Raw genomic sequence first — 13,930 nt, 5'->3', positions numbered from 1 at the left:
CAGTAAGTGTAGACAAGCCCAGTGAGACATAATTTCTGAGGTGCCTAAGCAACTTTGAAAACTGAATGTCCGTTAAGAACCTACTAAGTATTTGCAAGGTTAGATGAAAATGTTTTTTGTCTCTCTCTGCGGGGCTGGTCTGTCCTTCTATATCTCACCAGTGACCTAGCATCTCATCTTTTTATTCTTTCATCATCTGCTTTTCTCCATGTACTTAACTACATTAGTAACACTGATGGAGAATAAATGAACCCATTGCATAATACCATCTATTTATCTGTAAAAATAACCACTTAACAAAATCATAAGCGTATAATGTAGATAGGAGATTTATTTTCATTTGTAAAATTCCATAAAATTTGGAATAAAGAATAGGTTTTCTCAGAATAATTAATTTTCTTAGGTGTAGTATATAGATCATATTCATGCATTATTATAACATGCCACCTGACTATAATAGAAAGCCATGTCAATTGGCAGGAACTCTTTTTAATGCATTACACACTTCCGCAGGCTATTTTACACCATCAGTTTCATACACCATTCATTTCATAAGTTCCTGCTGCTCTGCCATCCTATCCCACACCCTGTGCCTGGGACTCTCATTTCAATTTTCACCAGCTGTCTGGGACTGGCCTCCAAAATCTGGGCCTGTCCCAGCTAATCTGGGATGTAGTCAGCCTACTGATACAGAACCAATAAGTTATTAGACTCTCACAGTGTGTCCTCAACATATACTTATCCCAAGCATAGCTATGAGTTGCTATGAATGTCCCAAGAGCATTGGGAGAATGTCAAGCAAGTAAATTGTCCCTAGTGTTCACTGGAAAATTATTTTTGCTTCTTGAGCTGTTCTATAATTTGCTGTCTTGTCAAACAGGCCTGGTATCCACATGGAGGTCCAAGTTCTACAGCATCAAGGCTAGGGTTCCTTGTAGTTTTTTAAACATCACAAGATTGCATGTCTTTTTCTATGAGGGTTCAAATTGCTCAGTCTCAAGGATGTTGAGTCTTGACATTGCTAACTTACAAGCTTTGCTTGATCTTTCCCTATCTTCAGGTATTTTAATTATACTAATTAAAATACCTGAAGATAGGGAAAGAGCCCAAGAGTGACAAACATTGCTGCTTAGTTATATCATGGTACCATCTAAAGGGCTAACCATTCAGGGAATCACAGTTACTCAACAAGATCACATGAAATGAAATCTTGCAGGTTATCATACATTCTTAGGGCCTTGTTACATGGTAATTTTGGGCAGCTTCTGGAGCTCTTAACCCCTGGATTGTCTGCATGTTAACACCTTAAAGTGGTTTTAAACACCCGTTATGCAGAACAAAGTTGCACCAGTCCCGGGCAGGATTATCTCTGATCCATACTACCTAGGTCCCGTTACATTAAAGTGTGGCCACTCCTCACAGATGTGATTTCCAAATTGAAGTTCTCCAGTATCCCAAGATCTCTGACTCCCTGACTAGAGCAGGGATAGAAACCTGTCCTGGTTCACCAGCCCTTTAGGTCTGGGACAGACATTGCATAAGTTGGTTTGACCCAAATCAGTTAAACCTGGTTGAATGTATATCAGACTCATCTCAAACCAGTTTCAGCCATTTTCAAGCTGGTTTATGTGCACTGAACTTCTGTTCTGTTACAAGTTTAAACCAGTTTCTGATCACTCAACCGGGTTTATGTGTAATGTCTGTCCCTAGCCCTAGTGGCAACTCACAGCTACAGCTCCTAGCCCTGCCCCTAGTCGCAAATCACAGCTGTGCAGGTAAGGGACAGTGAGGGACAGTCAAAAAAGGAGGTTTCTAGACTAAGTGTGTGACTGCTCCAAAATCCAAGCTAGCACTAACGCTGATCAACGTTTGTGCAGCATACAGCATAAGGTGCAATAAGACCTTTATATGAATCCCTCATAGTAGCATAGTTACATGACTTAGGGTTCGAAATATAATAATACTGAGGAAATGGAAACACTGTACTGTGGAAGCAGCTGACTCTATTTGAGGTTAATCATGAGAATTTCAATACGATTTCTAGTAGTTAGAGCCTTTCCCATTATACGTCATGTATTTTTAGCAACTACTTAAGAGGAAAGCAAACATTGTTTTTACTCATTAGCCATACATACAGTATAAAATTTGGAAATAGTAAAAATAATACATAAACAAGATTGCTAAAGTGTTTGTGTTCCCTGTTAATTGAATTGTATCTTTTGCCCCTAGATGCATACAATTTGCTTTGAAGTACAGTTAGTTCAATTACCCTTCCCAAAATAACTGTGTGAAAGAAAATTAAATAGTACAGGCTGAGGGCTGCCATATTATAGCAAATCTCTAAGGTGGGGAGTGTGGTAAGAACTGCATATTAAAACCTGCCAATGTAATTCAAACAACAGTTTATGGGAAAGCAAAATAAACTCTGCAAATTTTAGGAGAAGCTAGTGTTAGTTCTGAGCCAGTGGTTCTCCACCACTGTGCTGCAGCACCCTAAGGGTCCTTTTAAAGGTGCTGTGGGGTATCCCCCAGTATTAGCATTATATAAACACCTACAACCAATTAGTTGCATCTTAAGTTGTTACCCATCTGTATGTTAATGCAATGAATGGCATGATAAAACTGGGAATAGCCTAAATGTCATTGCGCAAAAAATGTGTAATAACTTTATGGGTGGTTCCTGTCACACCATTAACTGAACACATGGCCAAACTGGCCAAGTGAGCCCAGTCAACTGATGGGGGCTCTCAGCTACTGGGGTGCGTGCACGATGCATCTCCAAGGAGAGGAGCCATCAGCTGATCCAGGCTCCCAACCTTGGTGGCTGTGAGCCATGGTAGCTCGCTACTTGCTGGTGCAGGGAGAGCCTGGGATCATGATTCTGGTCTCCTCCTGTACTGGCAATAAGGGGTGAGGGGATTTGATGCTAGGTATCATGCATTGTATCCCATGGCACCTTTACTTGCATGTCTGGCAGGGGCCTAAGTTTCTTGCAACACAAGAGCTGTTCTACTATTTTTCCATACACAAGAAATGAGTGAAAGCTAAGAGCTGGCATTTTCTAAGATGGGCCTTCAGTCTAAAAAGTTTTAGGCTCACAAGTCTAAACAAACCGGTCAAGATCTGTATCTAGTATAAATTGGAGTAGCTCAACTAAAATTAATAAAACTTTCCTATTTTGCACCAGATGAAAATATAGTCAATGTGTAATTCTGATTTTACTGCATCATGCACTGGGGTAAACTTTTACAAATGTGTCAACATTTCATTGGAAAATTATTTCAAAACCAACTCTTTTGGTGTAAAGTCTTAATTTGATACATTATGCCTAGAAAATGTCTTGGGTAACTAATAGTTTGCAGATCATTTGAAAATGGTGTTTGCCTGTATTCCCCATTGAAATGATACTGACCCTTAGAAAATCTAGTATAACTCATGTCTTTCTCTGTGTCAGTTGGAGGACATGTTGACTATACCACAAGCTTTGTAACTGTTTCCAGAGAGGTAAGGAGGATGCAAGAATTCATACATGGCAAGGAAAGGGCTGGCCTCACTTCTTTCTCACTTAATGCTCTGCCTGTGGTTAAAGGGGGCAGAGAGGGTCAGCAGTGTTTCACTAACAGGAGTGAAGAGGCTCTCTGTCAATCCATTCTTCTGGAAGGAACATTGTGTAAGTCCAAGCACCATTCCCTCTTGTCTTTATCGCTGCATCCAACTCCTCTCTTGTATCCTAGAAGCTCACGGGCTTACCTGGCAGTACATTCATCTTACTCGTCATTCTGGCTCTATCACTCTGTGTTTTAATCACTCTTTCTTCCCTATTTTCCACTGCAAAAAGTCCAGTGCTCTGGTTCTGTCCTACAAAAACTTTTGTGCACCTGTTCCTCCCAACGCTTCCCTTCCTGGATTGCATGTACCTTCTACTTTACATTAGTATATTCTCTCACTTTTCTGCTCCTCTACAAGCATGTGGGAACTTTACACACTGGGCAGATCTACATAAGACACAACTGTGCAGTGGTTACTGCACATTTATTTAGTACTTGTTTATACTAAGTACTAAGTACTAAATAAATGCACAGTAACCACTTAATGTTAAATATATAGTACTCGTTTATACTTGTACTTCCTTTTGGAAGTACTAAAGCATGGCTCACTAACTGCCTGTACTGCGCCATGTGCACTGCATGTGGTTAGATTTTGCACTACTTCACTGTAGCAGCACACTAAAACGGGAGCATGCTGCTATAGTGAAGTAGCTGCCGATCATGTGTAGACTCACGTGACCGCTACATTGCCGTAATGTTGATCTATTGTGTCACTACGGCAACGTATGGCTACATGTAGGTGCACCCACAGAGTAGCCATTATATGCTGAAAATGTATCACCCTTGTATACTACATTCAACTTCAGATCAAATCAAAAGCCTTTATTGGCAGGGGAGATCGGTACAAGTGTTATCAGTGGGTAAATGTCAGTCATAGTGAGTGTCTGTCTGGAGGTGGAACAATACATCAAGCATCCATCCTGGCTATGACTTTCAAAAATAAGTGACTGTGTTTTCATCCCATCATTTATTGCATGGTACTTTCCATATGTGTGGTGTTAGCAGGGTGCAAGATCCTATATGTGTTAGAGCAATACTCTCTCTGTCAACTTTCTTCTGTAGCTATGCATTTTGTCCCTTGTGTTTGAATGGAAAAGTCTATTACTGAGAGAACCTGATGCAAACCCATTTAAATATTTTCATTGATCATTAGGGCTGTGTATGCTGGGGTGCCCTCCCATTCCCTGCCCTGGCTTGGAGACTGGTGCCTCCTGGGCTTGGGGGAGACACCTGGTGTCCCCCCATGGCCGATCGCTGAGCAGGGGGAGGTGCGGGGGGCCCCTGAGCACGCTCCCTGGCAGACCCGGAAGTGGACCAGAAGTGCTTCTGGTCCACTTCTGCATTCGCCAGTGAGCAAGCAGAAGAGCCCCCTGCGCTCCTGTGGGATGTTCCGTCTACCCCAGCATCACGGTGATCACAAGCCGTGTTGGTACCTCGAGGTACGTAGAAAAAACATGTAAAGCTGTGTCTATGGCCGAATCACTGATTCTCTGAATCAACATTAAATCTTCAGATTCGGATTCAGCCAAATTGAATCAGGGACAGCGATCCAAATTAACTAATCGAATCACTGTCCCCAATTTGGACTGAATCCAAATCCATTTTGCACACCACTATTGATCACTCTAATAAGCTTTGGTTCATACCCATACAGTGGGAAGGCTTTTTTATCTACTGTTTCCTGTCCTTGTCTGTGGAGAAGAATACACTGCTCTATATTTTTATATCTTCTTTCTCAATGGGTATATATTCATTCAGTGAACTTTCTCTCTCCTGTTTTTCTTTCTGTGGTTTTTAATCACTGATTCTAACCATTAAATGTATATATGTTTTGTATATTTTCCTGTTTCAAATAGTCTAGGAGCATGAACTACCTGTTAACAGATACTGTGATTCTAGATTTGTATTTTTCCAGGGGTTATTATATTTTCCTTTCAGATGTCCATCTCGGAGAATGAGTACTGTTTGATTCCCCCCCCCAGCAGGATTATTTGCTGAACTATTTTGGAAGTTAAAAATTGTTAAATCTTGAGGAGTTGTTGCTATGCAGGACTGTTTTATGTTGTCTTGTTTCAGTTTTTATGTCTCCTTTGCTACATGGTGTAGGGAATGTAATATGTGGATGTTACTTGAAATATTCCCTTGCACTTTTTCTTTGCTGATAAATGAGAGGAATTGTTTCAGTTCTTTCCAAGTGCCATAGATTGAAGAATTCCTGAGTGAGTGAAGTGTTTGATGGTAAAACAGCAGGTGTAAAATTTCTATTGGTTTCTTGTCTCATTTGTTAGCTGGCAGTTCACAGTTACAGTTTGGTCCCCAATTTCACTATTCTGGCATACAAGGGGTTTGATTATACTGTCAAATAATTATAGGAAGGGCCTAGCTGAAAGGCTGTAGATATCCAGCAGCTTTTTATGGCACAGAACCCTGGTAGTACTTTTTCTTCAGTGTTTTTATAGCTATCCTGAAGCATCCCTGATGCATTTATTGTGAGACAAAAGTCTATGCAGTTTATGGTGTGGTCTGCTTTTATGCCTGCCAAATGAAACTTGATTTTTTTTTTTTTGGCTGGTTCTGGAAGATCACTGTGTTGCTTTTTTTCTAAACTGATTCATAGGGGCCCATATGCTGCACTGTGTCTAAAGGGTAATATCCCTGGGAACAGAGTTGTTTAGTGGTAGATCCAGGATTGAGAAAATGATTAATATTGCCGCTAGGTCAATGATATACAAATCTAGGCTAGGGCGGAGAATTCATCTCTCACTGTCAATCCTTTTTATTGTTTGAAAACATCCATTTGCGCATTCTGTAATGTTATCCTAGTGTGGTAACTTAGTTCTCCTGTGTTTTGCCTCTGACTCCATCTTGTAGTGAAGGGTGCCAGGTAAAACCAGTTTTGCATAGGCATTTTATAATTAGAAATGATGGCTACTACCTCAAGATTGTCTTTATCTCTTTCCCATGGGCTACTTATTTACTGTACCTGGCAGCTGCAGAACCAAAGGGAAGCTTGGTTTCACGTGGTTCATAGGGAAGTTGTAGCACATGTAACAACTTGCTACTCCCCTCTATCCGCTGAAGTCTTGCAGTGCCAGCACCAGCCGTGAACCCACAGCAAGAGGGAGACGTTGAACTCTCAGATTTGTCTCTCCAGCTCAGCTGCACTAACACTTGTCAGTGTGCCTCCCAGAGTATGACACATTTTTCAAGCCACTTCATTAGCAATGCTCTGCTTTTGTCGGGCCACAGATTAGCATAACTGGAATATATGAACAATGTATTTAATAAAAGGATAAAATATCTACTCTAGCCTGAGTCAAAATGTTGACTACACTCCTGGCAGGAGAGATTAAAATGTTGACTTTCCACTTCATTTTTCATAAACAAAAACTATGGTTTTCCTTCATAAAGGTTAAGTGTCTGCAATTACTGGGGCAGGTTAAGAAAGAATACAACCCCCGCCTCCACCTGTTGTTAAGACATGCTTATTATGAAGAGCCTGGACCTTCTACCTTGCCTTGTACTATTTTTTACAAAGTAAGACTTACCAGTGAGAGTGCTAACTATTCACAGTGTTTCTAACATCTTTCATTCCAAAGTTTTTTGAGTTATCTCTGTAGATTAAGAACTGCATTAAATGGGGTCTGAATCTCAATGCCATCTTTGCAGTGGACTCGTGTCATCTTAAGCATTGTTAGAGACAGACGTATGGCTGGGTGACCAGCTGTTCCACATTTAACAAGAGAGCTCTAGATTTAGGAGCTATGGCCCAGTGTCCCCGAGAGTTCCTGAAACTGGACTTTTGTCCAGAATTTAAAACATTGGTCCTGACCTGATCAACTGACTCCAAATATCCCCAGAGTGGCAGTTGTCTGATGCAGCATTATGCTACCAAGCAGCATGTGGACATAGATATACTGGTCCTGCTTGGGGGAGAGCCTGTGTTCGTGAGTTCTTCACCCAGCACTGAAAATCAGCTCACGGGCAAAGAAGCAACACCAGGCAACAGTTAAGGAGCAACCCAAAATGAAACTGGAGAATTACCTAAGCTGGAAGTGGTCTGGCATATAGACAGTTGGAAGCCTGGGGTTTGCATATTGCGTGAAAGGCGTTAGCTCCACTCTCAAGAGTCCTGCCTTGCACACTGCCACTCACTGAGCCACTATACCCTACCTCCCTTCCAAGTACTGAGGCTGTGCTACCCTGCTTAATGTGTGGTCTAAATGGATCTATAGCTACAGGTAGTAAAGGAGCAGCACTGAAGCAGTAGAAACAGTGACTGCTTTTTGTAATGATCCCATTGTTCTGATACCATTAGGGTATGTGCATGTGGGTATTTGAAAAAGGGAATTCCCATAAGCAAGTGAGCATTTGCACTACAGCCTATTTTTCATTAATAATAGGAAGATCAGAATATATCGATCTCGTTAAGCCTGTCATTTTTGGTTAACATCTCTCTAATAGGTTATCTTTTGGCTACAGAAAGGGTGATGGGGAGGCTTGTACTATGTGCATGCTGTTTTATTTGCCCCATACAATCTGTTTCCTTACCAAACAAACAAGCAAAAAATGGGCTGGGGGGGGACCAGAGCTAAAATGAAGATATGGACTGAAGCAAGATATCATTCACAGGCCAGCCACTGCGTGCCTGAGGCACACCGCACCACTGCACTTGGCAGGAGTGTTTTAATCCTGTAATGCATGACTTGTCTTGAGAGGGTAGTGATCACAGCTAGAGCTTGCTGCTCTCTCACACTACATGAAGTCCCTCCCGTTAGTATCTGTCATTGTAGTATCACCCAAGATGAGTACTTGCCAATCTTTTGGCGCACTTGACAATCTGCTTTTTTTTGTTTTTTGGTAGCTTGTTTTGGTTTTTATCCAGTGACTATCTTGGCTGTGGCTGTTATTGGTATTACTGTTACTATTATTTTCATACCACTCTCTCTTGTGAGCTTTATTTGTTACTCAAGTAAAGGTCAGATATCTGACATCAGACCAATATTTGGTTGTACATGTATCGATTTGCAAAAGATTTCTGCTGGCTTTAAAGGTGTCATCTCAAGTCTGGGGGAAAAATATTTTTTTGGAACCTTCAATTCAGTTCAGCCTAAGAAAGGGGTCATGCTCAGTGATCAAAAAGGCTGGGTTATTCATCTCTCGGTGGTCTGAAAATTTGCTGGATGCAGAATTGGATCCTGCTAGGTTTAGAGCAATATTTTTTTCAGTGCAAAACTGTCCCTTAATCTGGCCTGAGTAAAATCTATTAAAGGGTGTCAATTGTATGGACATAATCAAAATCGTTAAAGGGCATTTGCCGTATATTAAGAATAGCATAAATGTGTTCCCAAGATCATGCTTACAAAATAAACCTTGGCTTTCATTTCGCTTGAAAAATGGAGGGTTTCAATTTAATTAAAACCTACAAGGATGATGCCAGAAGTGAAGCAAGCAAAATTAAACAATCAAAATCCTGCGCATTCGTTTTGGCATTTTAAACCCCAGTGCTAAGTGATTATATCATTCTGATGATCCTTAACAGGAGGAAACAATGATCTGCCTTGGCTTACTTAGCTAGCTCATGAAAACTCCAAGGTATTTTTGTATGGTAATTCTTGCATAGAGTTTCCCACTATAGGGGGAGCTTAGTAGGGTATGTCAGTACCCCAAATGCTTTTTCTAGCCCACAGGAATTGTATAATATGAATGCTGGCATATAGCTCTGGGCACAAAGAGGAAGCTTTGATTTGTTGTTCCATGCTATGAGTTCTTAGTCTGTATGATTGGCAAGAACCAAAAATAATAAACCCATGGGTAGACTATATGTGTGATCAGGGAAATGCACAAAGCTAGGAGATGATAGAGGAGAATAAGGATGAAGCAAACTCTACACTCTCCTATATTAGATCCCTTCCCTCATCTTTTATCTCAGTCTTACCAAGGAACAGCTTAGTTGTATGCCTAATTGAAATCAATAAAAAGGACTTCATCAACTGAAGCAGAAGATGGAATGGCCTTTACATGGAGTTTTAAGAAAGGGGTCATATATATACTCAAAGGCTAGGGACAGAAATTACACATAAAACACTGTAAGTGATTGGAAATCGCTTCAAATCTGTAATACAACAGAAGTTCAGTACACATAAACCGCTTTCAAAATGGCCAAAACCAGTTTATGATAAACTTGGATGGCTGCAATATCAGACTTAATTGATTTAGGTTAAATTGGTTTATTGAATTTCTGTCCCAGATCCCCTTCAGATTCAAATTAACTCATAGTCCCTCAGCATCCCAGGATGCTTTGTGCCTCCCTGTGCAACCCTCCCCCCTCTCACAGGGTAGGCAGACTAGCCTTGGCCCAAGCAGTCTGCTCCAGCTGATCAGGGAGGCGTGCTCTAGTGTTCCCCAGCTTGTGTCCTGGGCCACTGCAGGCAAGTGGGGCATTTCCAGAATCAAAAGCAAATATCTGATCATCTGTGTATTGGTTCAGTCTACACAGTTTAGACTAACCTGTGAAGATTGAATCTATTCAGTCTTGGGCTTTTTGGCTGTCTGTACCTAGCTTAAGAGATTTCTGCACGTTTAGTATCCATAACTGGGGTCAGACTTTAAAAGAGCTCTACTGCCACTGAGGAACATCAGTAAAACCAGATTTCCAACAGCCTTTAGCATTTGATCAGGTGGGCTTTTTGGAAAACTGGTGCCAGTTGTTAGACTTGAAACTTTCCAAAAGTTTAGCTCCCCAGAACTGAGCAGTCATACACCCTTTACTATGGCACGTGCTGTTCAGGTTCCTACTTTTATTGTCTTCTGCTTTCTCCAGGGTTGCATGGGCAAGGTTTTAATTACAAGACAGCAAACTTAACTCTTTACCATCAGAATATTATACAAGTACCAACCTCAGCAAAAGGCTTCTTATGAATTCTTGCTTACTACCTCAGTAGTAAAAACAAAGAGCTCATCTACACATGCACTTTAATGCATATTAGCCTATTTTAATGCTCATTAAAGCATCACTAAAATGTGCTATTTGGCTAGTGCACATTAAGCATAATTTAAAAAACATGCTTTTTAGTTAATGCAAATTAAGATAAGCTAATGCACATTTTCTTAGTACCTCACATTGAAGGTACTAGATTTAATGCACATTAACTAAAGCTCATTAATGCATGTGTAGATGCTCCTAAAGTAAAAATCATAGGAAAATGTTACTTCAGCATGCACAGCATTACTGATTCAAAACATTGGGGAAAAAAATAATCAATTTATCTCTGCAGCGCCTGCAGAGCTGCACCATGTGCAGCCAGAGCTGGGAGTCCCATAGCTGATGGCACTTTCTGTCCTGGCAGAGCCCCATAGCTGTGGACTCTGCCCTAGAAGCTGTGGTGTGCTGTCAGGATGGGGAGTCCTTCCAGCTGTAGGACTCTTTGTCCCAGCAGCCACAGGACACTGCCATAGCTGTGACTTGGGTCAGCTTTGGGACTTACAGCTGTGGGAGCTTGCTACTTGCTGATGTAGGGGGAGTATGAGATTGTAATCCCAGGCTCCCCCTGTACCAGCAATAAAGCATGGTAGGAGCTGGTGCTGGATCTTGCAATCACAACTCCTGACATGCACATGTGCCGCAGGAGGCATGATTGTGTGGATAGTGCATCAGATCCTATCATGCCTTTTCCTGAACATCTACAGGGGTCCTCTGAGTCTTTTTTTTGTTTGTCCTTCCCATATAATCACATGCTTCCAGAAACTGGGACTTTACAGAGCTGCATAAAAATGATCATAAAGTTGCAGGACTCATTATAGACTCATGATAAAGTTGCAGGATCTGTCAATATTGCATGAATATTCAGTAAGAATTTGCATTTCCTCATGGTCAGAGCAGACAAAAGTTAAAATATCAGGGCTTTTGAAGCCTTTGGCAAGCGGCCACAGAATTTTTATTTCATTTTATTTTATTTTATTTTGTTGAATCAATTCCTCTGCTAATAAAATAGTGTTGTATGCAGGTTGCCTGAGGAAGGCTGTTTTGCTTTTATAGGCCAGAACATTGTCTGTGGCTAGATTTTTCTCTCAATTCAATAACAAACAGGATCACAAACAGAACCTTTACTTTTTCACATTAGGAGTTATAATGCAAGAGTCAAGTAAGCAAAGGTGATTTACAGCTACTTCTCAAATGTTTTTCTCTTCATATTGACCAAAATGGGTATCAAGCAGATGAAGAGGAACTATGTAATAGGAAAACATGCTTTCCTCAGGGCAGAATAACTTATATAGACAGTGGACAATGGATGAAAAATGAATGAGAGTAAAACCACATCCTTTAGAGGGCTGGCAAGGTTAATTATAAAATTACAGTTCCATTGATTTTACTCAAATCACTAAATCAAGGTCAAGTCCTACCCAAGCCTAGCACACCATTGGGCTAGTGTGGTTAAGGCATGCCACCTCCATAGCCAATAGAGCACATGAGAATGATGAGGCTAACACCATGTCAGGCTGCTATTGGCTCTCTAGTCCAAACAAACACAAAAGCATTTACAGCTGGGGAGGGCTTTCAGATGAAGTACGTATGCAAGCTCAAATCTATCCCCTAACTGCCCTGCCATTGCAGCACCCTATAAAGTCTTAGTGACCCATCCATTTTCTTTTCTCATATGAACCTCCTGTCTTACAGGCATCTTACTTAACAACTTATAGCATGCGGCAGAGTAATTGATTTGTAAAATGTAGGTAACAATAAAAGGCGCGTCACTAATCTCCTTTTTCCCTGTTAGTCTGTCTTTGATAGGTTGTAGACATGTGCTGTGCATTCAATAAAATGTAAGCAACATATTTGTTTTTCAGGTTGTGATAGTACTCGTAAAAGCAGTGCCAGATTTCACCCTTCTACTTGTCTTCCTCTTTTAGGGTTTGATACGTATTTTACCTCACGTACACTGGAGAACAACAGAAGGAATGTGTGGTTTGCAGAATATTGGGAGGAGAACTTCAATTGCAAGTTAACAATCAGTGGGTCAAAAAAAGAAGACACAGATCGTAAATGCACAGGTAATTGTATTCACTTCACCTTTCTCATGCTACCGTACGTGGCTTGCATTGAAATGTCTGCATAGCTGACGCAAGGAAGCTTGGTTGGAAACAGATTGAAAAAATAAATTGAATTTTAGTAGTTGTAGAGAAAATGGAACAGGAGCATAAGCCTTGCAGGACAAAAGAAATAGATGGAGAGAGGCAAAAAAGCATTCTTTTCTATCTTTTTTTCTGTCAGTCCATTCAGCCATAATTGGCATTTGCCAATGATTCCAGGGATACAGAAGAGGTCACCTTGTTTTGAATATTTGGATAGTGGGTTTTTGTTTATGTGTTTCTAGGTAAAAAGATGCGTAAGACCGAATATTGATTTCTGTCATGAAGCTATGAAATATAAAGTAGCCTTCTGCTATACTAAAACATTTGGACCATGTATGCACTGTATAGCAATGATTCAGACTATTTTGGATAGTGATATTACAGTCTATATCTCTGTTTGAACTTACCTTTTGATGAAACACATCTGTAGAAAATGTGATGCTACAGAACAATATGTTCTAATCTTAGGACAAGTAAAATATCATCCAGAATGTTATTCTAGTAAATGTAATTTAACAGAAAGACAAGTCATTTTTTCAGCCTGAGCACTTCAATACAGGAAGCCTGACCTACAGCCTTTCTGGCTTAAATTTATGCCATCTCCACTGGTCCTCTGGATCACCTACGACTTTATCTCTTTTCTTCTTAGTATCACCCAATGTTGGTCCTGATCTATTTAACATATACTCAAAGTTTAATGGTTTCCAGTAGGTTCTCTCCATGCTGAAATTCAGTTTTATGGTATTCTTTCTGGTCAGATGCCAGCATAATACTGGTAGTAATGTAGGAATATAGGACAGTAAGGAGCTGTCCAGTGCCTTGCATTTGCAGGCAACTATTGACTCAGTGATTCCTAAAGATCACTACTTCAAATGCTCATTTACAACTACAAGGCACAAAGCCAGTGGACATCAGGAACACACAACAACATGCCATGCCTCTGAGCAGGGTAAACAAGACCACTGCCAACTCCAAATCCTTACCGGTCTGACCTATCGGAAAAAATCCTTTCTGACACTAGATGTGATCAAACTGAGCAGAACAACCAAAACCTCTAGGCCAGGGGTGCTTATCCCCTGGCCCATGGCTGAGATCCAGGCCACAGAGCCATGCCATCTGGCACAGCTCCCCAAAGGACATGAAATTTGGTGGCAGGAAAGCAATGGTAGCATTAATTGCTGCTTCCCTGC

General features: G+C 40.8%; 1 protein-coding gene across 2 annotated transcripts in view; it reads left to right on the top strand.

The window, feature by feature from the left end:
* Window positions 1-13,930, top strand: part of GRM7 (glutamate metabotropic receptor 7) — a 527,701-nt gene that overhangs the window by 308,684 nt on the left and 205,087 nt on the right. For both annotated transcript variants that reach the window (XM_090021043.1, XM_090021044.1), the window contains exon 5: window positions 12,519-12,659. In XM_090021043.1, coding sequence (XP_089877169.1) covers window positions 12,519-12,659 — 141 coding nt within the window. The remainder of the gene's footprint in view (window positions 1-12,518; window positions 12,660-13,930) is intronic.

This window comes from Crocodylus siamensis, chromosome 11, assembly GCF_052110815.1.
Source record: "Crocodylus siamensis isolate JL-2025a chromosome 11, ASM5211081v1, whole genome shotgun sequence".
Taxonomy (NCBI): Eukaryota; Metazoa; Chordata; order Crocodylia; family Crocodylidae; genus Crocodylus; species Crocodylus siamensis.
The sequence above is the reverse complement of the archived record's forward strand: the minus strand, read 5'-3'. Positions and strand labels throughout refer to the sequence as shown.